The following is a 26991-nucleotide window of genomic DNA, read 5'->3' as shown; positions in this document are numbered from 1 at the left end:
ATTTTTTTTTAAGATTTATTTATTTCTCTCCCCTTCCCCCCCCCCCTCAGTTGTCTGTTCTCTGTGTCTATTTGCTGTGTGTTCTTCTTTGTCCGCTTCTGTTGTTGTCAGCAGCACGGGAATCTGTGTTTCTTTTTGTTACGTCATCTTGTTGTGTCAACTCTCTGTGTGTGCGGCTCCATTCCTGGGCAGGCTGAACTTTCTTTCGTGCTGGGCCGCTCTCCTTATGGGGTACACTCCTTGCACGTGGGGCTCCCCTACACGGGGACACTCCTGCGTGGCATGGCACTCCTTGCACACATCAACACTGCGCATGGACCAGCTCCACACGGGTCAAGGAGGCCCGGGGTTTGAACCGCCGACCTCCCATGTGGTAGATGAATGCCCTAACCACTGGGCCAAGTCTGCTTCCCTAATTAATGGGATTAATGAGAAAATATAGGTAAAGCACTTGGAAGAATGTCTATCCCTTAGTAACATGCCTAATAAATAATAGTTACTAAAATTATCAGTATCATGGTCATTGTCATTAGGTAATACTGGTGAGGGTGAGACATGCCCTTCCCCAGTCCCTCCCTTCCCCCGCTCCCCCAGTCTTCCCTGGAGAGGCTCCTCTTCCAGGGAACTTCTTTAGGCCCAGAGGAGGAGGAGGTGCCCTGTGGGGGAGGTGGGTGGGGCCTCATTCCTGCTTGGCCAGAGCCTACTAAGATACAGGCCACTGTGCTGCGATTTGCACCTGCAGTAAACATCTTCCTACTCGCCTCCTTCCAGCGTGGACCTGCTCATCGCCTCCATCCTTCCCTTTCCAAAGTCGTCATGCCTGTGACAAAGAGTGTGGAGAGTCCCCCAGGAACGGGTGCCCTCAAACTGAATCTTATGTCCTCACCAGAAAATGCCAAGAAGCTGCAGAACAAAGACTCCACTTATGTGGAAGAACATTCTTCAGAGTTGCGTTGCTCAGAGAAGACCAAGGGCATAACGTGAGTGCTGTTTTCTGCCATCCCCCTTTCTGCCCTCTCTGCCTTGTGGCCTGGAAGCTTGCATTGACTGGCAAAGTCCCTGGGGAGGGTGTATCTGACCCCAACCCATTATACAGATAGGGAAGCCAAGGTGGCAAAAGGTGGAGTCAGGCCAAATCAAGATGAGAGCTAAAAGGTGCAGGAGTGGAGAAGGTCGTAAAAGCCCAAGAGAAGTGGTGATGCAACCCCCAATGTACGCAGTGAGAAGACTAATGCCTAATTACCCCGGCCATGCCCTGAGTCACTGGCAGGATAAGGGATAGACTCCAGTGCGAGCTCTAAAGTCAGTTTTGCCCCTGACTAACCCAGCTGCTATTGGGAGGAGGGGGCAGAATCCCAAACTTACTGGAGGAAAAGGTGAGACCTAAGCTTAGAACTATAGTGGCCTCCCTGACAACCAAAGCTTTTTATTCCCATATTTTCTTTCCTCTGGGGTATATTGCAGGAACCCCAGACCCACTACCTTAGATAGGAATTCCAATGATGACACCAAAAAGCACAGTATGTGGAAGCTTCTGGTTTCTTCCATTTCCCCTTGGGCAGGCTTCCAAAAGGTAACAATGAGGGAGTGTCTTGAAAGAGAACGAGCTGGGAGACCAAGCTGCTTGTCCTCCTTCAATGGAGTAGACAAATGGTGCAGCCTTACAAAGAAAGTTTTGAACACCGCTGGCAGAGAAGAAGCAGCACAGCACAGAGAATGAGACAGCCTGAGTTCAAGTTGCGACCCTGCTCCTGCCCTGCTCTAAGCCTGTTTTGCCACATGCGAAACTAGATCTGAAGCTGTGGGGGAGGGGGGAACAGGGAGGGGGACATCACAGTAAAGCGGGAGGCAGATGGGACAGTTTAGGGAATGACCCCAGGCCTGGCACTGCCCCGGGTTGGCCTGCCCCAGGGTGAGCCCCGAGGCCTGCCGAGAGTCAGGGACAGGGCCAGCTCTCCTCCGGGCTTGGCTCTATCCACTGCCCAGTGTAGGTATTTCTCAATCAGAGGCCTTGAGGAACCTGAGCTCCTGTGTCCTGAGCTGACACAGGGTTTTGGTGGCCCTTTCAGCTGGTTAAGGGAAGGAGTGAGACAGACTGGGTGAGCATGGCGCCTGCAGTCAGATCCCTGGGTTGAACTTCCCACTTCGCTGCTTACCAGCTTGGGCAAGCGATGTCACTTCTCTGTGCCCCCTGTCTTCATGGAAAACAACTGAGAGTTTGCACCTGCCAGAGTGACCCTAAAGGTGATTTGCACATAAAGCCCCCGGGGGGCAGTGGCTGCTGTGACTTAGGTGGGGACAGGTCCACAGTCCCAAGGGAGTTAGGTGCAGAACCCAGGCCCCCTGACTCCCAGTCCAGGGTTTTGCACAACTAACCACACTGATTTTAAGCTGGCTGAGTGGCCCACAGTTAAATTCTGATTTCCTAAGCCCTTTAGCTAGAAATTTCAAAGGGACCCATTCACCCTTTCCTACTCCCAAAACAAACCCATTACTGGCCCACTGTAGGGTGCAGTGCTTTGTCAGCGAAGCTGACACCCACTGGGAGAGAGAAAGGCATGCAGAGACTCCTACCCCCCTTTTCCCTCCAGTTGTTCTCTTTAACTCTTAAAAAATTGAATGGCAGAGCCTCAAGAAGTTAGAGGATTAGGGACTTAGTATTTGAGGCAGTTCTTTCAAAATATCATTGCTCCTAACATTTACAGAGGCTTCGCAAAGCTGGCCACGTTGCCCAAGATGACATAGCTTGTTAAGTAGTGACCTTGAACTTTTAAATCCCCGGTTTGTCCAAACCCTGAGACCAAGCTCCTTCCAAAATACCTCTGCTGCTATTCAGAGCAAGTCTCTAAGGTTTCTAAAGTCATGGATATAAACCCAGTGCCCACCTCAGTCTAACTTGACCCAGGTACGAAGAGGTGTAGAAACAGGCTTGTTTTGTAACTCCCCAACAGAGAGGGTAACTCGCTGGAATTTCTTTCCCTGATGGCTTAGACCTTGTCCAAGGACTCACCTTTACATCTGCTTTAAAGAAAGAGCCTGAGTTTTCTCGTGGTGAACCTATGCCATTGCCCAGCCCTGGTGTCCTGCACTGGAAAATAAGCACTTCTGGAGCCCAATCCCCAAACAATCCTGTCCCACCTGATACCACCCAGGAATCCAAGTCATCTGACCTATTTATGCAGAAATCATGGGGTGTTGTTTTGTTTTGTTTTTTTCTGTCTGCCCTTTTCCCTTTTCTCTGAGTTTAATCCAGTCTCTGCTGCTAATTTTGTGGCCTTGGACTGGTCCCTGCCCCTCCTCCAAGCCTCAGTTTCCTCAGTTATGAAATGGGCTTGGCCCGTTACTCTTTCTGTCTCAGGTTCTTTCTGGGGAATGGTCCAGTGGAGATGGGGATAAAGAACTAGAACTGAAGCAGCCCTGGATTCAAATCCTGCCTCCCAATATAACCTTGGACAAGTCACTATCTGTATCTCAGTTTTCTCATTTGCAAAATAGGGAAAATAAGAGCACCTACTTCATTGTCTTAAAAGAGGGTGAAGCAAGATAAGTTACATAAAGTACTTAGTACAGTGCCTGGCATATGACAGGTATGATAATGGCACATAATGCATGTTAGCCGCTAAAGCCAGCACAGTTCCAAGCAAACCAGGACACTACAGGAGACCTAGAGCTGCCTGGCCAGCATAAGAGCACTGAGAGAGTCCAGGAGCCACTACTCCACTGGACTCAGCTGCTGGCGGGCTGTGTGGTGCTAACTGCCGCATGCCCACCCACATCCTTACACCTGCTTCCTCTCTTTTAGATGGTTGCAGACTTTGATTCATTTGGTGAAAGGCAACATGGGCACAGGAATCCTGGGGCTCCCTCTGGCTTTGAAGAACTCGGGCCTCCTGGTAAGAGGGGCTGCCACTTTGGGGAGGGGAGAGGGTGAGTATGGTGATGTGGCTTGCAGGAGAGGAGATGGGAGAGGGCTTCATGGTTTATAACCTGCCATGAGAAAACTGGGAGGCAGCAGGGTCCCAACTTGGTATGAAAACATCTGGCCTGGGTTTGGGTTCTGGCTCTGCCATGGGCTTCAAGTGGCCTTCACGAGTCGTTTGTCCACTCTGGGGCCTTCGGTTTCCTCCCTGGGAGAGTGCAGGTTGGACTATGGCGTGTTCCACTTGCTCTCTGTGGAGCCCTGCATCTCTCCAGGATGCCTCAGAGGCCACCGCAGGGTCACGTGGTCAGGATCCTGGGTCCCCTACCGCGCCCACAACGCCCCGCTGTCACCGCTTACTCTACCATATCAGAGTTCCACCAGAGAATACATTTGAAAAAGTCCTTTTGCTGCTAAAAAGGAATTGCAAACCAGTTTGCTAGAAAATCCTTTGAGTTCTTTGTGATAGCTGCAGCTACCAAATCACTCCTGACTGCTCTCTTCACGGATCCATTTTCTCCCCTCTCTCCTTGCCCCTTGCTTTCCCCTTCCTCCAGCTCGGCCCGCTCAGTTTGCTGGCAATGGGCATCGTCGCCTGCCACTGTATGCACATGCTGGTCAAGTGTGCCCGCCACTTCTGTCACAGGTGAGGAAAACAGCTCCCCTTGTCAGCCCCTTTGGTATCCCATACATCACAAGAGTTTAATTTTTCATTTTCTCCAACAAGGCCGAGAAAAAGAGAAAAGCACTTGGGGCAGGGGCTTAAGGTGGCCTCTGCCACGTTACTCATTAGTTGATCTCAGTCCATAATGCTTGTCTGTAAATCAGGCTTAAATAATCCACACCCAACCCTGCCCAAGAAAATTGTCATGAGGAGCCAGTGGGATCACGGCTAGGAAAGCTACTGTTCCCATCCAGGGAGGTGCTATTTCTCTTTTTCTCTAGTACCCATGTCATCTAATAGGTGAGGAAAGGAAGCCACCAAGGAAATGCCCCCAGCTCTCAAAGCTTGTCTCAGAATTTAGGTCTCTGCGTTCGTTCCACTCTCCAGCTGTGTCCCACCTTGCTCTGTGTCTGCTGACCTTTGAGTATGTGATGATAATTTAAAATATAAATTGTCAACTACGAATGCTGTCTCTCCCGCAGGTTTAACAAACCCTTTATGGACTATGGGGACACGGTAATGCATGCGCTAGAAGCCAGCCCCAGAACCTGGCTCCGGAGCCACGCCCACTGGGGAAGGTACCTTGTTCTTGCTTTGCCCGCAGTGGGGTAGGAGGCAGGGGAGGGCACGCTGGTGTCAGGGATCCTTCTTCCCTGGAAAGGTGGTTCGTGTAGCACAGAATGTTAGACCTGCCAAATGGAAGAGATCCATTGGCAACACCCCTGACCCAGCCCCTCCTTGTATACTTCCGGTGGCAAGATACTCATTCTTTTGTTATTCAGTTTTAATATTACTCGCACTTTTATTCAACAGTATTTATCCTGTTGCTACTATCTACCAGGCACTAGAAATACTGTGGGGGAAAAGAAAGCAATACGGGCTTGCCCTCACAGAAATTATAGTCCAGTGGGAAAGATAGACAATTTAGACCACAGTTATTTAAAAAACACTGAGATAAGTCATAGGAAGGACAGAAGGATTGGTTGCTACTGAGCAGGTAAGGAGACCTGTGTGGGCTGCAGTGAGGTCTTGCTGGGATGGAACAGTGGAGAGGAGTCTGAAGGAAGGGGTTCTGAATGCTGAGGAACTACCTAGGGGAAGGTGGGGAGGCCTGCAGGCCTTCCAGGAAGACGGAAGCCCATGTGTGAAGGCCCCCAAGCAGGAAGGAGCATGTGGCAGGTCCAAGTAGAAAAAGAATAGGTGGCTTGAAGGCAGGGTCAGAGTGGGGAAACTGAAGAAGGACCTAAAATGTCTAGACCAGGTGCCAGATCAGGCTGGACATTTTAGAACCTCTTAAAGATTTGTTCTATTCTTAAAAGCAACCAAGAAAACTTGGGAGGGTTTTTTAGCGGGGAAGTGATATATTAAATTGTTTTAAGATTCATTTGGCTTAGCAAGAGTAAATTTGGTCAGACCACTGAGGAGGCTGTTAACAAGTTCCAGGCAGGTGGCAGTGGTGGCGTGAGCTAAGCTGGTGGCAGTGGGATGGAAGAAAGTGAACTTAGTCATGAATGGCTCACCAGGATTGAGGGCAAAGGAGGAATCAAGGATGACTCCAATTTGTGACAACCTCTGCTTTGGACAACTTGGGTATGAGGTGCTTGAGAGACATCCAAGTGGATGTGGAGATGTCCAGTAGGCAGTTGTACGTACAGGTTTGAGCCTGTCTTCACATACAGAATTGAAGTCATCAGCCGTGAGGCCAGGGAGCAAAGTTCACTTAGGGACAGAGTATATCATGTAAATCTTCCCTTTGTCTTTATTTTCAGTCCTGTCTGCCTTCCTCTTTTCTGAGCACTATCTGGATTGCCGATAGCTCTCCTGAAACACCTCAAAGCACCGCAGGACTGCAAGTGTGCCCTCCCAAGTGATGCAATCTGAAATGGCACCTTAGGTCTACCACAACCCCCTACCGCGGCCCAAAGCCCACAGTCTATTAATTCAGCCTATGGGCTCTTCACCTCCACATTTAAATGTGTTCACGTATCTCCATCTTAAAAATAATAAAATAAATGTATAGTGCTCCCTGGACCTTACACCATCCTCTAACCTCTGTCCTATCTCATATTGAATATATGGTTGCTGAAAAAAATGTTTCCTAAATACCTACAATGTGTCAGAAAGTGTGTCAGGCAACGGGCTTACAATGATGAACAAAATAAGCACCATTGAGACTGGAGCTTATGCTTCAGCTTCTTAAAAGAAAAGTCAACCCACTGACTTTACTTCCTCCTATCCCATTCACATCTCTTTCACAGGTCATCTGGCTTTTCCATCCTTATAATTCTATTGACGTCCTTTCTACCAATGTCCTCAAAGACCTCCAGGTTGTACCTTTTGTACCCAAGAGAACCTCTCAGCAGCAGTGGGTACAATTGACTATTCTCTTCTTGAATCATTCTCTCTCCACCTGGCTTCTATAATCCATTTTTTCCTGGATTCTCTTCTACTTTTCTAGTCACTCCTTGGCATTCATTATAAGGTTCTTTGTTTCCATCTTCCCTTTAAATGATGTTCTCTATCGTTTGGAATTCTGCCTTCTCTTCTTCTTGCTCTGCACAATCTCCAGTAGTGCTCTCCTGTCTTCTCAAAGCTTTATCCATTACCTACAGATTAAGTGTTCCAGACACTAATATATAGTCCCTCCAAGACATTTCCTATAGGAACCTCAGCTCCACAGTTCAGATCCCTGTCCCTGTCCCTAAAGCCTGTTCTTCCTTCCAAGTTTCCTAGTTCATTTTGTTGTTCAAACCACAAACCTGTAAATCACTTCAGATTCTTTCCTTTCGCTTTCCCCTCAGATGTGGGGATGGGGTGGGAGTTTCACCAGGTTTTATAAGTTCTAGCCACTTAGTATCTCGTAAAATGCTTTAATTCTGTCTATTCTAATGGTCATGTCTTGGTCCAGCCTGCTGCTGTCTTCAGCCCCTTTATTAGCTCGTTGTCCTGTCTCCCCATCCTTAGTCTTCCCTCCTCCAATGGACTTGCCGAGTGACAGCCAGAGAATCTCCCTGTTCCCGCCGCTGAAATACCTCACTTTGTCCTCTCTCTCTCCATCATCTTCATCACCTTCTTTTATTCATCTTCCTCCTCTCTTCCACCTCCTTCTCCTCCTCCTTTCCTCCTCCTTCTCCTCCTCTCATCCTCTTCCTTCTACTTCTTCCTCTCCTCTTCCTCTTCCATCTCCTTCCCTGCCCCTGTCTTTGCCCTCCTCATTCTTCCCCTTCCAATTCTTCCTTATCCTTTAAAACTCCTGCTCAGGTATCCATTTTTTAGGAGGACTTTCTGTCTGCTCCATAATTTGGGTAAAATGCCTTTTATATGTGCATGCCTCCATGCCATGTTATATTTTTGTCCATCTCACCCACTAGTGTACAAACTCTACAGGAAAGGACCATATCTTATTTGTCTGTGTGCCTCACTGTCTTCCAATGTCTGGTACATGGTAAAAATCATTTTTAAGCTAATGATTGCTAAAAAATTTTTGATCTCTTGTCCTATATCAATTAGCTTCAGCTATGAGAAATGCCCAAGAGTAAGTTTCTGAGCAGAGGTTTCTGACTATGAGGAATTTTACCATTTGCTGAGCTGAGAGTTTGAGGGTGGTTGAAAAACGTTTCTTTAAAAGAACTATTGTTGCCTTGTTTTCTACTGCCACATTGTTGATTGCGGTGGCAGAACCGAGTGTGCTGGTACAGAGCCACCAACCCCTGGGGACAGAGGGATAGAATGGCAAGAAATAGGACTGGCAAGCCAACTTCTTTTATAACAAGTTTTCTTTCTCTCTCTCTCTTTCCTCCCCTCTAGGCATATTGTGAGCTTCTTCCTTATAGTCACCCAGCTGGGCTTCTGCTGTGTGTACATTGTGTTTCTGGCAGATAATTTAAAGCAGGTAGAGTATTCTAGAAAAGGTGGGAGGGAAGAGAATATGGAAAAGAAGAATCCTCTGCTAGCTGTTTAACAAATAATTGCTTCATCTCTTTGGGTCCTACTGTTGCCATCATTAAAACAAAGGACATTAAACTTGATGGTATCAAAGAACTTAAATTCTCTCCCAGTCCACTTACCTGTGGATTTCTATAAATGGTTAATTTGGCCACAGTATCCTTTGTCCAATGTCTTGGAACCTGTCTTCAAGGTTAGTCTCTGAAACCCTGAGCTCTAAGGGCCCTTGATTTTATCAGTCCTCCTACCTTGGAAGGTAATTGTCTTTAACTCTTCTAAAATTTACATGAGGCATTTTTTTATCACTCCTTTGGGTCATCATTACCAACCTTTAGTTACTTATCAATGGCCTAACAGTTGTCCCCAGGAATTTCTTCTGATTTAATCTCATAGTTATCTTGCAGCAATTTGAACAAACTAAATAAAGTAAAGTAACGGAAATGATCCTTAGTCAATAATACAATTTTTTTAAAAAACTATTCCTTCGGCTTTTTATCTCATTATAAAAGTGATAGCAGAAGTTAGGAAATTTAGAAAAGTTAAAAAGAAGGAAAAGAAATAGTAAGAATGCAGAATTAGCTTCTTTTTGTGTCATGTACAGTGCAGTAGAGCAAGTTTACATGCTGCCCTTCATTTAATTCTCTCCACAACCTTATCAGGGCAGGCACTATTGTTATTCCCATTTTGCAGATGAGAAAACTGAGCTTTGTAATGCATATAAATTTGCAGAGCTAGGGTTTAAAACCAGAGCTGACACCAGAGCTCAAGTTCTTAAACACTATGCTATATTGCTTCTCAACACACACAAATTTAGTAATACACCATCTTGATCATCATTCTAACTCAGCAATCACGGGTTAGCATTTTGCAATTTCCTTAAAGTTTTTAACATAATAGTTCCATAATACCGTAATACCGTATCACGCAAATTGACCATAGCTTAATCAAGTTCCTCTTATTGGATATTTCCTTTATTTCCCTTTGTTTTTCTACTAGAATCTGTTTCAGTGGCATAAAAATCTTTGTGCATGCCTTTATTTCTTAATATTTATTTCTTCAAGTGCAACTACCGGGTCAAAGCATCTGATTGTTTTAAAAGCTCTTAAAACACTTTATCAGACTGCTCTTCTGAAAGGTGGTATCTGCAAACCTTTATTCATCACCTGCTAAGAGACAAGACAAGCACTGTCTTGAGAAATTTTCAGGCTAAGTGGGTTATAAAATATATAAAAAGTGAAATATCAATACAATATTTAGAAGCAGATCAGGACACAGCTAACAGCAGCCCTAGGGCATGGATGCTTAATTCTGAACTAAATGGGAGATGTCATAGTTGTCCAAATGTGCAGGGACAGGAAAGATCCCTGGAGCAAGCAAAGGCTACCTCAAGGAAGGTGGCTCTAAGCTGGGCATTGAAAGGCAGGTTGGAGGAGAAGTGGTGGCAGCTAAGGCAGGAGAAGAGAGTGAGTGAATAACATGGAAGCAGAATGTATAGGACTTGCTCAGAAGCAGCAGACTGGTTTGGTTGGAGAAGAAGTTGTGGGCTTTGGAAAAGGAAGAGCCTTAAGGTTGGAGGGGGTCATTTATGGAGGGCTCTGAATGCCTGGCTAATGTTCTGGGTATTTTTCCTACTGTAGGGAGGAATCAGATAAAAACAAGATTTACTGTTTCATTTACATATCTGTGGTGTGTCATGAAGTGAAGAGGCTTTCACAATAGAAGACTATAAGCTATGATTCCAGTTTTGTAATATTAAAAAGATGTGTGTAAAGCATGTAATTTGTGGTATTGTGTAAAATGTAGAGCTGAATATATCCCAAGGTATTACCATGGCTAGTAGGGACACTGACATTATTGATACTTTTACATTTTCTTCTTGCTTACCTATCATTTCTCAATGTTTTGCAGTGAATTGTTTTGCTCCCATAATAAGAATAAATCAATTATGCTGATCCTAAAACAAAGGTGGTACCACCACCTTCCACTTTGACAGGGGGTGTTTGAAAACGTGGGTAGAATGTTTATTGTTTTCACAATGACTGGGGAAGCTAATAACTTGTTGGGTGGAGTCAAGGGATGTTAAATATCCTGCAATGAATGGTGCAGTCCACCTGAGGAAGACTTCCGGCCTGCAAAATGCCTCTAGTATACCAGTTGAGAATAATACTGAGTTTTTTTTATTAGTAGTACAAAAAAGACTCTGGGGACTTATATAGACCTTAAGTTCAGTGGAAGGACATAGGCTAACTTACAAAATGACAGGGAATAACAGGTCTCAGGAAAAAAATAGGAACCAGAGCAGCTAGGGGTATCTATTTAGTGAAACTGATGCACAGTTTCTTCAGGGATGCAATATCAGATTTTATTTTTACGCTCCTCTAGTTCTATCCTTGTGTCACTTTGCTTGAGATTTAGATTCCTGCAAGAGATTCTGAATGTCCTAGCTTGAGTCCAAGGTCCATCCTTAAGCTCTGTCATATGATTGTGCTTTGCTGTCCTCCAAGGCTATATTTAGTGGTGAGAGATAATCACCAAAAATAAATCAAAATCAGGAGGAATGAATGTTGGGTTGCCAAAAGCCAGCAAATAGCCCACTGCAAATCCAGTTATTTCTTTTTTTCTTAAAGTTGTTCATGCAACCTCTTTTGAGGAAGTACAGGGGCAGAGAGTTCAGAATGAGAAGCCCTAAATTTACTGTAATTCCCCATGAGACCTCGGCGCTCGGCGACACTCCAGCTCTCTGTGAGGGAGTCTGATTGTGGTGAAGGCACTGCCTAGCTGTGTGGCCAGAGCTTTTCCCATTCTTTCCTCAGGTAGTAGAAGCCGTTAATGTTACAACCAACAACTGCCATCACAATGAGACGGTGCTGCTGACCCCCACCGTGGACTCACGACTCTACATGCTTGCCTTCCTACCCCTCCTGGTGCTGCTGGCCCTCATCCGCAACCTCAGGGTCCTGTCCATCTTCTCCATGCTGGCCAACATCAGCATGCTGGTCAGCCTGGTCATCATCACCCAGTACATTGCCTGGGTCAGTATGCATCACATACCACACTCCTCCACGGGCCGGGGTCATTGTTCCAATCCTAGACCGAGCCTTCAGATACCTGGGGCAAACCCTGAGAGTGAGTATCTTAGTTTGCCAGGGCTGCTATGACAAATACCACATGATGGATTGGCTTAAACAACAGAAGTTTATTATCTCAGGATTTTGGAGACTAGGTGTCCAAAATCAAGGTCTCACCTGGCTGTGGTTTCCCCTGGAGTCTATAGGGTTCTGGTCCTGGTTTGCCTCAGAATTCCTTGGCTTGCATCTTTGCTTCCATCACATGGCGTCTCTTCTTGCTTCTAATTCTCCTGCTAGGTCATCTGTGTCTCTGTCCAGATTTCACCTCCTTTTGAGAACTTCATCATATGAATTAAAGTCCATCCTGATTCAAGTTGGCCTCATCTAAATAGGATCTTCAAAGCTCCCATTCATGAATGAGGCTACACCTTAACTAATAATAGCATCTTCAAAGTCCAATTTGCAAATGGGTTCACACCCATGAGAGCACAGGTTAAGACTTGAACATGTCTTTTGGGGGGCATGATTCAATCCCCAACAGTGGTTAAATGTGTCCAATACTCTTCAACCAACTCAGGATAGGCATTCCTCCATAAGGATGTCACTATGCCATCTCATCCTTCTGGATACCTCCTCTTATATTATTTCTCCAACACCTGCTTTGGAGAACTATACACCATTTGTGTAATGGTTGGATAGTAGCCAAAAGCAAATGAAAAGCAGGTTCTTCTAACACAGATTAAATTTATTGAGTTAGCTATAGTTGTATATACTCTAGTCTACAGGCACCTAAAATTACACTAAGGAATTCAAGGGAATAAAGCTAATATTTTAATCACAGAGGTAAATAGAGTCTCAAAAGGCCACAAGCAAATCTATCATAATGTTAACTAAAACATCTTTGAGGCTGAGTTATGGATATTGATTTCCCCTCAATTTCCTACTTTTCTATCTTTTCTAGTTTTTCTCCTTATAAAGGACAAAATTACATAGAAATTTAAATCCTAGAAACCCTTTGGCATACCCATTACCTTTCAGATGTTTTTCTCTTTCAGAAGCCTGAAGGGGAAAAGTATCATTGTCTGTGAGATTTGGTCAAGATTATGAATTAGGTATTTTAGATATCTATATATCAGTTATGTACTCCTTAGACAGTATAGATGACTTCTGCAAAACTGAATTTCCTAATTAGATAGCTACCTCTGATTCTTTTTTGTGTGTGTGGTACTGGGGCAGGGGAATGAGCCTGGGATCTCGGACATTTTATGTGGGTGGGAAGCTGGCACTCAACCACTGAGCCACATTAACTCCCCTGAGTTGTTTTTTCCATTTGCTTGCTTGTTTATTTATTTGTTTTTAGGAGACACTAGAGACTGAACCCGGGACCTCCCATGTGGGAAGCAAGTGCTCAACTGCTTGAGCCACAACCACTCTTTTTTTTTCTTTTTTTCTTTTTTTTTTTTTTGGCATTTTTTTTTCTTTTCTCTTTTCTTTTTTTTTATTTTTATTTTTTGTCTTTTTTTTTTTTAATGTTACATTAAAAAAATATAAGGTCCCCATATAGCCCCCAACCCCCTCCCACATCAACAACCTCTTTCATCATTGTGGCACATTCATTGCATTTGGTGAATACATTTTGGAGCACTGCTGTACCACATGGATAGTGATTTACATTGTAGTTTACACTCTCCCCCAGTCCACCCAGTGGGCCATGGCAGGACATACAATGTCCAGCAACTGTCCCTGCTGTATCACCCTGGACAACTCCAAGTCCTAAAAATGACCCCACAACATACCTCTTCTTCCCTCTCCCTACCCTCAGCAGCCACCATGGCCACTTTCTCCACATTAATGCTATATTTTCTTCCATTACTAATCACATTTTTAACTCTTCCAGAGAAAGCGATTAAAGAAATGGTTTTGTAATTATTTGTGCCTTCAAGGCATAGGAAATACAAAACATTTTTCCAGACACTTTTCTCCCTTTCAATTTTTAGCTCCTTGAAGAAGTAAAATGGGCTTTCATACTTAAGTAGTTGCTTTGGACTCCTAGAACCTCACTAAAACTGTCACAGTGATTTCCAACACCCTTGACCACTGATCATTAAAAGATGTTTCCTTCCATGCTTGAGGCTGGGACTAATCTGTGTGTGTAAGATTTTCTTTTAGAGATTTTTTTGGAGGTGATCTGAATTTAATTCTACTGCTGCTTTACTTTTTATTATTTTTTCACAAACAAACTGTCTTCCTTTCTCCCCTCCCCATATTCTTTCCCCCATAATCTCTAATCTGCATTCTATCTCTGGAAATTTGCAATTTCAAGTTTTCTCTTATAAGTGATATACAATTTTTATATGTGTCTTGCTTGTTCCACTGAGCATGACTTTTTCAAGGTTCTTGCATGTTGTAGCATGACTCATAACTCCATTTTTTCTTATGGCCAAATAATATTCAATTATATGTATGTACTACATTTTGCTTATCCATTCGTTTTTTGATGATAATTTATGTTGTTCCCAGCTTTTGGCTATCATGAATAATGCTGCTATAAACATTTGTGTACAAGTATCTGTTTGCAACCCTGTTTTCACTATCTTTGGGTATATGTCTAGAAGTGACATACATATTCTCAATGTTGCTATGTGCAGGCTTTTTGGTTTTATGCAGTGTTAAAATCAACTTTGATCCTTGTATAATTCCCTTTGAAGTTTTCTGAACTTTTTGATATTCTACTAAAAAGATTCAGGTCTACTCTCAGAGTATCCATTTCTTAAGGGAGTCAAGTGTGTTTTGAGAGTGAATGTCCTATCCTCATGCTATTTTTCTCTCCTGTAGGGAATTCCACACCCCAGCAGGTTGCCACTGGTAGCAAGTTGGAAGACCTACCCGCTCTTCTTTGGAACGGCTGTTTTTTCATTTGAAAGCATTGGTGTGGTAAGGTTTGACTTGGCATGGACTGCATGGCCCTCTGAAAAGGAGCTAAGGGCTCTGGGTGTCTGTGTCCTCTTGCCATTGTGTTGGACTCCTAGAAAATGCACGTGGGAGAAAGTGACCTCTCGTCTCACTTGGGCCAGTTGTCACCAGCAGAAGAAAAGTAGTTTACAGCAGAGAGACAGTCAGGAGAGAGTTTTATTTTCATTCCCATACATCTATCAAATATTTCTCTCCACATCATTTAACCTTCTTAGACATCAATTTCCTAATCTCTTAAAAAGTCAAGACTTAGGAGGTGTACAATTTAAATTAAAGAATTTAATTAAATGTAAATCGATTTTAAAGTGGAAAGTACTGTATATTTTAAATGGGTTATTTTATAGTCTCTACTCTCACATTTGAGGGAGGGTAAGGCCATTTATATTTTTTAATAAAATTTATTTATTTACTTACATACAATAAAAGGTACTTTTATGGTATACATTTATGTGATATATTAGAAATGTGTCATGTAGCCATTACCATAATTAGGATACAGAACAATTCTCTCACCACAAAAAACTGTCTCATATTGCCCTGTTATGGTAACTTCCCCACCTCCCACTAACCCCCAGCAACCAGCAACCTGTTCTGTTTCTGTTTATATGGAATCACGCAGTGTGTAACCTTTTGAGACTTGGATCTTTCACTTAGCCTGATGCATTTAAGATTCCTCGATGCTGTTGCATGTATCAGTAGCTTCTTGATTTCCATTGCTGAGCACCCACTGTATGGACTGTACCACAGTACGCTTATCTAGTCATCTGTTTAAGGGCAGTTGTTTCTAACTTTTGGCAATTATGAGTAATGCTGCTATAATCTTATATGTACAGGGTTTTGTGTGAACATAAATTTTCATTTCTCTAGGAGGTAGAGTGCTAGGTCACAGAATAATGTATGTTTAACTTTATAAGAATGTGTCAAACAGTTTTTCAGAATGGCTGTCCCATTTTGCAGCCCTGTCAGTTTTCTCTGTATCTTTGCTAACATGATATTTTCAATTTTAGCCATTCTAATAGCTGTGTAGTGGCATTTCATTGTGACTTACTAATAGCCACTTTTACTAAAGGCCAATAGTTTTGAACATCTTTTTATGTGTTTGCTTGACATATCTTCTTTGATGAAATGTCTATTCAAATCTTCTGCAATATATATTAAATTGAGTTGTTTTTTTATAGTTAAATTTTTAAAATTTATTTCTCTCCCCTTCCTCACCACCCCCCCCCCCATTGTCTGCTCTCCGTTTCCATTTGTTGTGTGTTCTTCTGTGTCCGTTTGCATTCTTGACAGCTCCAGGAATCTGTGTCTCTTTTTTTGTTGCATCATCTTGCTGTGTCAGCTCTCCTTGTGTGTGGCGCCATTCCTGGGTGGCTTTCCTTAGGAGCACACTCCTTGCACGTGGGGCTCTCCTACGTGGGGGACACCCCTGCGTGGCATAGCACTCCTTGTGTGCATCAGCACTGTGCATGGGCCAGCTCATCACAAGGGTCAGGAGGCCCTGCGTTTGAACCTTGGCCCTCCCATGTGGTAGGTGGACGCCCTATCCATTGGGCCAAGTCTGCTTCCCTATTGTTGAATTTTTTAAAGTTCTTTACATATTCTAGACTCAAGTCCTTTGTTAATTATGTAATTTGAAATATTTTCTTCAATCTGTAGCTTGTCTTTTCATCCTTTTAGTGTCTTTCACAGAGCAAACATTTTTAATTTTGATAAAGTCCAATTTATCAAGATTTTTCTTTTATGGATCATGCTTTTGGTGTTGTATCTAAAAACACTGCTTAACTCAAGGTCATAATGATCCCCCCCACCTTTTTTTTGAGGTACCAGGCCTGGGATGGAACCCAGTACCTAGTATGTAGGAAGCAGGCACTCAACTACTGAGCCACATCAGCTTCCTTAAGTTAGTTTCTTCATTTGTTTGCTTGTTGTTTGTTCTTTTGATTTTAGGAGGCACTGGGAAGAGAATCTAGGACCTCCCATGTGGGCAGCAGGCACTCAACCACTTGAGCCACATCAGCTCCCCCATACTGTTTTGATTACTGTAGCTTTGTAGTAAGTTTTGAAATTGGGAAATATGAGTCTTCCAAATTTGCTCTTCTTTTTCAGGATTGTTTTGACTATCCAGGGTCCCTGACAATTCCTCATGAATTTTATGATCAGCACATTCTTTTTAGAAAAAAAATAATGGAGGGGAGTTGGATTTTTAAGAGGGATTGCTATGAATCTGTAGATCAATTGGGGGAATATTTCCATTTTAACAGTATTACAACTTCCAATCCAGGAACACATAGGACGTCTTTCCATTTATTTAGGTTTTCTTTGCTTTCTTTCAACAATGCTTTATAGTGTTCAGTGTGCAAGTCTTACAGCTCCTTGAATAATTTTATTCCTGTTTATTTTATTATTTTTGATGATTATGTAATTACTCTTTTGTATTGTTCATTGCTAATGTTTAGAAATACAGCTGATTTGTATATGTTGATCTTCATCCCACAATTTCGTTGAAGGCATTTATTAGTTTCAATGCTTTTTTTTTTTTGGGGTGGGTTCTTTAAAATTTTCTATATTTAGAATCATAAAATCTGTGAATAGAGATAGTTTTTCCTCCTCTTTTCCCATTTGTATGCATTCTATCTCTTTTTTTAATCTAATTGTCCTTGCTAGGACTTCCAATACAATGTTGAATAGAAGTGACAAAAGCAGACATCCTTATCTTGTCCCTGAGCTCAATCTTAAGGGGAAAATATCCACTTATCCACTAATAAGTATGATGTTACATTGGGTTTTTCATAGATGTCCTTTATCAGGCTGAAGAAGTCCCCTTCTATTCCTGTTTGTTTGTTTTCTTTTAATCACAAAAGGATATTATGGGAAGCAGCTGTGGCTCAAGCAATTGAGCTCTCATTTACTATATGGAGGACCCAGGTTCAATCCCCCAAAAAAGAAAAAAGGTGTCCCAGGCCTGCATGGTGAGGCACAGGCCTCCACACAGCAAAGTGACATACCAAAAATACGATGAAGCAACTAAGTAGAAAAAAAATAAGGGTATTGTTTTTTGTCAAATGCTTTTTCTACATCAGTTGAGTTAATCATGTACGGTTTTTCTTTCATTCTATTAATTTGGTATATTGATTAATTTTCATATGTTAAACCACACTTGCATTCCTTGAATAAATCCCGGTTGTTCACGTTTTATAATCCTTTTAATATACCACTGGATTCAGTTTGCTAGTATTTTTGTTGAGGATTTTTTATCCGTATTCATAAGGGTTATTGATCTGTAGTTTTCATGTGATGTACCATTCTTTTCATTTTAACCTATTTATAGCATTGTAATAAAAGTACATTTCTTATAGATAGGATGTAGTTGGGTCCTGTTTTTTATCCAATCTGTCAATCTCTGTCCTTTATTTGGTGTGATTAGACCATTTATAGTTAATATAATTATTATCATTGGATTTAGGTCTACATTATAATATTTGTTTTCTGTTTTATCCTTCTTTTATTTTATCTGTTCTCCCTTTCCTGCTTTCTTTTGTATTATTTCAATACTTTTTAGTATTCCATTTTAATATACCTATTGACTTTTTTATTATATCTCTTTCTATAATATTTTTAGTGGTGCTATATGGATTACAATAAACATATGACTTTTCAGTCTACTTAGAGTTAATATTTTATCACTTCAAGTAAAATGTACAAATCTAATAATCATATATGTTCTTTACTCCTCCCCCCCACTTTACATTGTATTGCCATATGTATTATATCTAAATACATTAAAACACCATAGGACATTATATTTTTTTGCTTTCAACAGACTTATATAGTCCTTTTTTTAAAAAAAAATATCAATTTTATTGATACATATTAATAAAGTATACAATTCATCCTAAGTGTACAATCAATGATATTTGGTATAATCACTTGTGCATTCATCACCTCAATCATCATTAGACAATTTTAATTATTTCAACAATAATAATAGTACTAATAAACAAAAAAAACTAACAAGAAAATTCTTCCCCCCTCAATCTCTCCATGCTTCCCCTGCTGTACAAAGCTGTTATTTCTGGCTATTCTTGCACAATTATTTGTTTGTTGGTTTGTTGGTTTGTTGGTTTGTTTAGCAGCTATAACTGATTTGTACTTAGCATTGTTACTGAAATAACTTAAGGCTTTTGGGATATTTTGGTGGAATGGTTGTATTTTGCATATAGAAAGAACGTATCTTTGGGTGTCCTGAAGGTGGAGTGTTGTGTTTTTGAAGCTGTGTGTACCCCAGAAAAACATGTTCTTTAGTCTAATCCATTGATATGGATATAAACCTATTGTAAGTAGGATCTTTTTTTTAATCAGAAAAAAACAGATTTACATAATCCTTTTAATAAAGTTCCTAGAGAAAAACAGTCTATTATGTTTACCCAAATATTTACCACTTCTGTTGCTCTTTCTTTGTCCCTGAAATACTAAGTTTCCCTCACATGAAGATGCTCCATTAGCATTTATTTTAGAGCAGGTTTTTTTTTAAAAGATTTATTTATTTATTTCTCTCCCCTTCCCCCGACCCCCCTGCCCCAGTCATCTGTTCTCTGTGTCTGTTTGCTGTGTCTTCTTCTTTGTCCATTTCTGTTGTTGTCAGCAGCACAGGAATCTGTGTTTCTTTTTGTTGCATCATCTTGTTGTGTCAGCTCTCTGTGCGGGCGGCGCCATTTTTAGGCAGGCTGCACTTTCTTTCGCACTGGGCAGCTCTCCTTATGGGGCACACAACTTGCACATGGGGCTCCCCTACGCGGGGGACACCCCTGCGTGGCACAGTACTGCACATGGGCATCAGTACTGCACATGGGCCAGCTCCACACAGGTCAAGGAGGCCCGGGGTTTGAACTGCAGATCTCCCATGTGGTAGATGGACGCCCTAACCACTGGGCCAAGTCCACTTCCCTTAGAGCAGGTTTTATGGAAATGAATTCTCTTGGTTTTCTTCATCTGGGAATGTATTTATTTTGCCTTTATTCCTGAAGAACATTATTGCTTGTATAGAATTCTTGGTTGGCATTCATTTTTTACAGCTCTTTGAAAATATGGTTTTCCTTCCTTTTTCCTTCATAATTTTTGATGATAAATCTGCAGTCATTTGAATAACTTTCCCTTATATGTAATGTTGTTGTTTTTTTCTGTTTATTTTCAATATTTTTTTCCTTATCTTTGGTTTCCAGCACTTTGATTGTGATGTGCCTAGTACAGTTTTATTTTGTCCTGTTTGTGTTCACTTAATTTCTTGAATCTGTAAAAGTCTGTCTTTTAATTTGGGAAGTTTTCAGCCTTTATTTTTTTCAAGTTTTTTTTTCTTCCTATTTCTCTTCTCCTTCTGGGATTCCAGTGACATAAGTGTTGGACTTTTTGATGTATACCCCACAGGTTTCTGAAGCTGTAATAATTTCTTTCAACCTTTTTTCCTCTCTGTTGTTCAGATATGATCACGTCTATTGCTCTATCTTCAAGTTCACTGACTGTGTTTTATCATTTCCATTCTGCTATTGGGCCCATCCAGTTGATTTTTTGTTTCTGTCATTGTACTTCTCTCTTCTAAAATTTCTATTTGGTTCTTTTAGATTACACCTACTTTTTTATGAGAATTTATCTTTCCATTCATTTCAATAGTGTTTTTTCTTGACTCCTGGAGCATGATTACAAAGACTTTGTCTGATATTTTCAGCATTTGAGTCATCTCAGGGTTGGCATCTATTGTCTTTTTCCATGGGTGTTGTTGAGATTTTCCTAGTTTTTTGTATGTCCAATAGTTTTGGACTGTATTTTGCACATTTTAAAAATGTTACTGAAGTATATCACTCATATGTGAACATACATAAGCAATAAGTGTATGGTAAAAGTTGTGAACTTACAAAATAAACATGAATAACATCATACATCACTCCACCACCAACACCTTGCATTGTTGTGAAACATTTATTATAAACTATGCAAGAGCATTGACAAAATATTTCTGCTAACTATAACCCATATCTTACATTTGGTGTATTTTTCCCCCAAACTCCCTATTGTTTAAATATATTTTGATTACAGAGGTTGTGAAATTACAAATTAATCATGTACATGTGTAGAATCCCATTCAACACCCCTTCACCAACATACCACAATGTGATGGAATATTTGTTACAGTTTATGAGATAATATCAGACTATTACCACCAAACATCATCCATAGTGTACATTTGGCACACTTTTTCCATATCCTCCCATTATCAACACAGTACATCTTTGGTATTGATACAAGAATATTACAATATTTCTGTTAACCACAGTCCATAGGTTACACCAACTGTATTTTTCCCATGCATCTCCACATCCCCACCATCCTGCAATAGTGACATACATCTGCCTTAGCTCACAGAAGGACACTCTTGCATCTGTACCATCAACCACAATTCTCATCCACCTCTGGGTTCACTGTGTTATTCAATCCCTAGATTATTCTCTAGCTTTCTCTCAATTGACATTTGCACCCCAGACTACCCTTTTCAGCCATAATCCCATTTATAAACCAGCTGATACTCACTATAATGCATTACCATCAATTCTATCCATTTCCACACTTTTATAGTCAAATTAAAACTTCTACATACAATAAGCATCTGTAGTCCTTCTCAGCCCTCCTCTTATCTCCTAATAACTTATACTCTAGGTTTTAACTCCATGCATTTATTCTTATAATTTAGTTCATATTAATGAGACCATGCAATGTCTGTCCTTTTGTGTCTGGTTTACTATGCTTAGCATAATGTTTTCAAGATTCATCCATCTTATCATATATGTCCCAATTTCATTTCTTCTTACTGCAGCATAGTATTTCATTGTATGTATATACCACATTTTGTTTATCTATTCATTGGTTGATGGACACATGGGTTGTTTCCATCTTTTGGCAATTGTGAATAACGCTGCTATGAACATCAGTGTACATGTATTCTGCACACTTTTAATATTATTTTATGAGACTCTGGGATCTATTGAAGTCCTCAAGAGAATGTCTAACCCGGCAAAAGAACTGATTCGATTCAGATCACAAGTCCTGACCCACTTTCTGTGGGCTGTGGCTCCAATATCAGGTTAGTTTTCTACATCCACACAGTGCTGTTCAGGCCCAACCTGCATGTGTACTCCCAGGAACCAGACTGGGAAGTGGATGGCAGTCAACATGATAGTTCAGGTGTCACAGCCTTTGCTTTGATGCACAGCTCAGGGCTGAGCCCAGGACTTCAAGCACAGATTTAGGGTTTCCCTTTATCCAACTTGGAGAGGTCCCTTTTCCTGATCAGTTGTCTCAACTGGGAGATACAGGGAAACTATGAGGAAATTTTTTGCCATAATCATCATTTCCCTGATTTTGATTTCCTTTCGCAATCTACCTGCTATTATTTACTTTTCAGATTCCATATGTTGTTGCTTTGTTTACTCTGTCCAGGGTTTTTATTTGTAATCAGGAAGAGAGATACAGTGGACTGTGCTACACTATCTTAGATGGCATTGGAAACACTTTGTTTTTAGAATCCTAGACACTCATGGCCAAAAGCAGAGTGCAGAATTTAAAGGAATGACTTTGGTGGTAGAATTAGTTTGAAAATTATTTTGGCCAATGCTATTCTCTGAACTCCAATTTTCCAACTATAAAATATTTGTTCAAAATGTGTTTATGGAGTACCCATTAGGTGCTAATGATTCTTAGTTGATATTACCTTCAGAAATCTCCTAGCCCAGTATCCCATTCTACAGAAGGCCATCTAAGCCCAAGGCAGGCAAGGTGAGCTGGACTACGTCACAGCTAGGAACTGCTGCAGCTGTGACCAAAACCGAGTACTTCTGACTCCAATCCAGAGGCCCTTCCACTTTATGTCAATGGCCATTTATCTCTTTGATTATGGTGAGAGAGAGCCAGCATTTAGGGCTGGATAATTATGCAGCAAAAATGTGTTGCAGGGTGGGAGGGCTCAGGTTGGATTTTCTGCTCTACACATAATACCCCCAAACATTTTCCTGACTACCTGCCAGAGATAGAAACCTATACCCAGCTCAGAGGAAAGTGGAGAGGCACAGCGATGACATGACATGGCACTCAAGCATCTTCCATAGTACAAAGGACTATACGCTCAGTTTCTACTTAGTAGTAAACATATATAATACTATGGGGCTATAGGCTCTTGGACTTTGCAAGACAGCCCTGGTCTGCATCCTGGATCGGCCACTTTCAAGCTGTGTAAACTAGACAAGTTACTTCATCTTCAGAGCCTTGATTTCCTAGACAGTAAAATAAAAATAATACAAATAACAACCTCCTAGAGTTGTGGCCTTCCCAGTATTAAAAATAATAACAGTTAACATTTACTATGCCCCTATTATGTGCCATTAAGGGGTCATTGCTCATGTAATTACCAAAAAAAAAAAAAAAATCCAAAAGGTAAGATTTAGTCTTGTGCCCATTTTCACATAAGGAAATTAAGGTACAGAACAGTTAAATGAGACTATGCAGGTAAAGTGCCTGATAAAGGAGAAGATGGGGCCATCTCTCAGCCAATAAGTCCAATAGTAGCCTGAAGAGAAATGTATGGGATGAAGGATTGGAGGGTTGGTTCTGAAGACAGGACTAGAAGAAGCAGGCTGTTCTCAACTTGGGACTCAATTGGGGAAAAAGGTGTCCTGAGACAAAAGACTGAGAACATGATATGTGAGAAAATGGACTGCTGGGGAAACCGGGAAGCCGGGCTCCAGTACCAGTTCTGTCACCAGCCCACTGAGCAAACCTCGGGGGAGCCCTTCCCTTCTCTGGGTCTCAGCCTCCCCATCTGCATCTAGAGGAGTGCACTAGAATTGGGAATCTCAAACTCAAATACCTTGGGGAAGGTAATGTGGGAGAAGAGGCAAGGATGAGTCAATGTGAGAGGGAGAAGTGGGCCTGGTGAATGGAGAAGAATGTTGTGCGTGAAGGCATCCATAATCAACTGTCTAAAAGGCTATGCCGGCAAAAAAAAAAAAAAAAGGCATCCGCTGGTTGGATCACTAAGGGCTACCAGGATGTGATCTTTGGTCTGGATAACCTGAGGGACCCTTCCAGCTCTGAATAGTCCACGGCTCATCTTGTGACTCCATGCCATCCTTCTTTATGTTCAGGTTTCTCTTTTCCTCTCACTCTTCCTACACTGTGGTATTTCTGTAGGTTCTGCCCCTGGAGAACAAGATGAAGGATGCCCGCCGCTTCCCAACTGTCCTGTCTCTGGGAATGTCCATCATCACCTCCTTGTACATCACCGTCGGGACCCTGGGCTACCTGCGGTTTGGAGACGACATCAAGGCCAGCATAACTCTTAACCTGCCCAGCTGCTGGTACCTTCACAGGCTCTCGGGCAGTGGGGATTCAGGGCTAAGTGGGATCATGTATGTCACTGCTGCCTCCCTTCCACAGACAGGAGACCTCCATGGAGAGAAGCAGAGTTCTCACTGCAAACCTGGGCTCTGAGTTCTCAGTCTAGGGAGCTCTTCCTTCAACAACAGCCTCCCAAGTTGTGTTAGACTTTGATACCTTAGTATGAAAAGAGCATGATTAAGAAGAGAGGGAAGAAGTGAGAGAGGGAAGGGACACTGGGGGAGAGCAAGAAGTAGAAAGAGGAGTAGGTGGGTGGCATCACTTCCAATACATTTAATAAGACTGCATTACCAAGCTTTGCTCACCACGGCCAATGGAGCACATGCTCCAAGTCACAGTAGCAAGGATGAAAAGGCAGTGGAACAAGAAATTTGGGGACACAATTGACATCTGTAAAAATTTTACACTCAAATGTTCCCAATTCATGCAACAAATAGTTAGCTGACAGACTACACCACCACCGTATTCAAGGAAGCACATGAACCCACATTGTATGGTAGGGCCTTTTCTCCTACCTGGGGAATGTGGTTAATTATAGGATGCCCCTGTCTTTTTATGGGGATGCCTAATTTGCCTAAATGGAGTCCTTTTCTCAAGTCAATAAATGTAATGGATCAAGCATTTACTGCATGCCAGTCATATGCAGGTGTCATTCTAGACACACAGGTGGAAGGGTGCCCAGGTAAGCAGACTGCCATCATGGCTCTTCATCACCTTCACCAGCTGTGTGTGGCCTGTGGCATAGGAGGGGCAGATAGTGTGCGTACACAAACTATAGCACAGGGCAGAAAAGGGGGCCCTCCGGAGGAGCTAAAACAGGCCTCGGGGATTTCCAAGGGAAGAAAGCCCATCCTAATGGGACAAGGAAGCAGCATACGAATGAGGTTTCAGGCTTCAGGCTCTGGTACTCGTGGGCCTAAGCCCCATTTGCACACTTAACCTCTCTGAGCCTCACTTCCCTCATCTATAAAGCAGAGTTGTCGTGAGGATTACGTGGGGAGTGTCTATAAGCCCCTGGCATGCAGTATTCACTCAAAATGGGAATTTTTTTCATTGGGTAAGAGGGATGTTGGACAGATGGAAATGTAGTATATGGTGCTCCAGGCAGCAGGCCTAGTATGAGCAATAAAACACAGAAATAGGGAATTTAGGCTTTTTAAGGAATGGCCAACACAAACACACACAGGTTTACTAAACATACGAGATGCATCCACCAAACTAATGGACTGAAAGGAAAAAGTCATATCTTCAGGGGTCAAAAAGCCTCTGATGAAAGCAAACATCCCCTAAGTCCTCACACGTTCTCTCTGCCCCTACTCAAGGCCCACAAGCAACCCTCTGTCTCTTCTTCGCACTCTAACACACCCCACACACACACCTTAATTACAGACTGCCTTTCCACCAAACGATTTGGCATTCTGCCGTTCTCTCTCTCAACCAACAAGGAGCAATTGTTGAGGACCTGTTACATCCCAAGAGCTTTGGGGGACCCAGAGAATCTCCAAGGACTGACAGGTATCACAAAGGACCAGAGTCTTATGGACCCAAGGTTTTTGTCTTCGTCACTGATCACCTCTGTCTTCCTGGAAAAAGTACCTGAGCCGAGCCTCTCTTTCCTGGAGTCTAAGGCTGAGCTTCAGCTGAGACAGGTCGTGACGCTGCTGTGAATATCCATGCTCAGCATTCTTTTTATTTTGTTTAGTGGTGCCCCTTTCAAATGTTTCTGTTTGAATCCATGACACTTCACTCTGTTGTCACTGCTGGCCCTGGAGTGACTTCGTGAGTCTTAGGGGCCCCTCCTCATCATTTTCAGACAAAGAGAGGACCATGGGATTGGCTCGAGTCAGAGGCTAATGGACCATGGGGCCCAGTGTCCCAGAGCAGTGGCTTCAGCGTGGCTGTGGTCTGTCCTGCAGGTTGTATCAGTCAGTCAAGCTCCTCTACCTGGTGGGCATCCTGTGCACCTACTCCCTGCAGTTCTACGTCCCTGCAGAAATCATCATCCCCGTCATTGTCTCTTGGGTGTCACCGCGCTGGGCGCTGGCTCTGGACTTGTCCATCCGCCTCACCATGGTCTGCCTGACATGTGAGTAGAAGGCTGGGTGCAAAGTTTCTTTGTCTTTTGGCTGAGGGCTATCAGGAATCGGCCAGATGACAGATAGTTCCGATAACCAACATTGATGAAGGGCTTAGTGTATTTCCAGGGACTGTGCAGAGGCTTTGCAAGTGTTAACTATTTAAACTCAGCAGCCCCTTCTTACATGTGCCTAATTAGACAGATGTTATTGTGTCCAGCCTGAGGGAGTGCACAGTTTGTAAAGTAAGAATCATCATAATAAGAACTGACATTTATTGACGACCTACTGTGTGGAAATTTCCAGGCGCTGTGTGGAAATTTTTCTACTCCATATGTATAACAATTTATTCAGGCTTCACAGGCACTCTTATAAGGTAGAATTTCATAAACCCTACTTTACAAATGGAACCAAGGCAGGGAGAGAGTAAGTGATTGGCCAGGAAGTGCTGTAGGTGGGATTTGAACCCAAGCCATGTGCATCTAGAGCCAGCATCCTCCCTTCCAGGATAGAATTTGAAAATGGACAGCCAGTCAGTCCAAGAAGGCAAGAGATGTATTTTGTTTGCCCCAACAATGGTTTGGGGCAACATTAAAATTTTGGGTGAACCCAACTCCAAATCCAAATTTCTAATGTTTTTTTGTGGGGAAAATAAGAATGAAACTATTTAAGGAGCCTGGGCTCACATTCTTTGTTGACAGCCATCACCTGGAGCTCCTTGCCCTCTGGGCCTGTGCTCTCCTGGCAGCTGAGCAGGCCCCACTCACCCCAGGCTCTCTTCATGTACCTCAGCAGAGGCAGAAGGAGATGACTGAGATTCCTGTTTTGAGTGTGAGGTAGCCCAGCTGTCCCTGGGGCTCCTTTTGGTTATAATTCTAAAACTCTCCCAGAGAGACTTTTTTTTTTTTT

The 26991-nt window shown here is 42.4% G+C and overlaps 1 protein-coding gene across 3 annotated transcripts in view; it reads left to right on the top strand.

Moving 5' to 3' along the window:
* LOC101443597 (proton-coupled amino acid transporter 2) overlaps positions 1-26991 on the top strand; it is a 37404-nt gene that overhangs the window by 5762 nt on the left and 4651 nt on the right. For all 3 annotated transcript variants that reach the window (XM_004453460.5, XM_004453461.5, XM_004453462.5), the window contains exons 2-10: positions 772-980; positions 3803-3893; positions 4477-4565; positions 5066-5161; positions 8391-8475; positions 11342-11560; positions 14432-14530; positions 23801-23967; positions 25924-26093. In XM_004453460.5, coding sequence (XP_004453517.1) covers positions 817-980; positions 3803-3893; positions 4477-4565; positions 5066-5161; positions 8391-8475; positions 11342-11560; positions 14432-14530; positions 23801-23967; positions 25924-26093 — 1180 coding nt within the window. In that variant the 5' untranslated portion in view covers positions 772-816. The remainder of the gene's footprint in view (positions 1-771; positions 981-3802; positions 3894-4476; positions 4566-5065; positions 5162-8390; positions 8476-11341; positions 11561-14431; positions 14531-23800; positions 23968-25923; positions 26094-26991) is intronic.

Source organism: Dasypus novemcinctus, chromosome 2 (assembly GCF_030445035.2).
Source record: "Dasypus novemcinctus isolate mDasNov1 chromosome 2, mDasNov1.1.hap2, whole genome shotgun sequence".
NCBI lineage: Eukaryota > Metazoa > Chordata > Mammalia > Cingulata > Dasypodidae > Dasypus > Dasypus novemcinctus.
The sequence above is the reverse complement of the archived record's forward strand: the minus strand, read 5'-3'. Positions and strand labels throughout refer to the sequence as shown.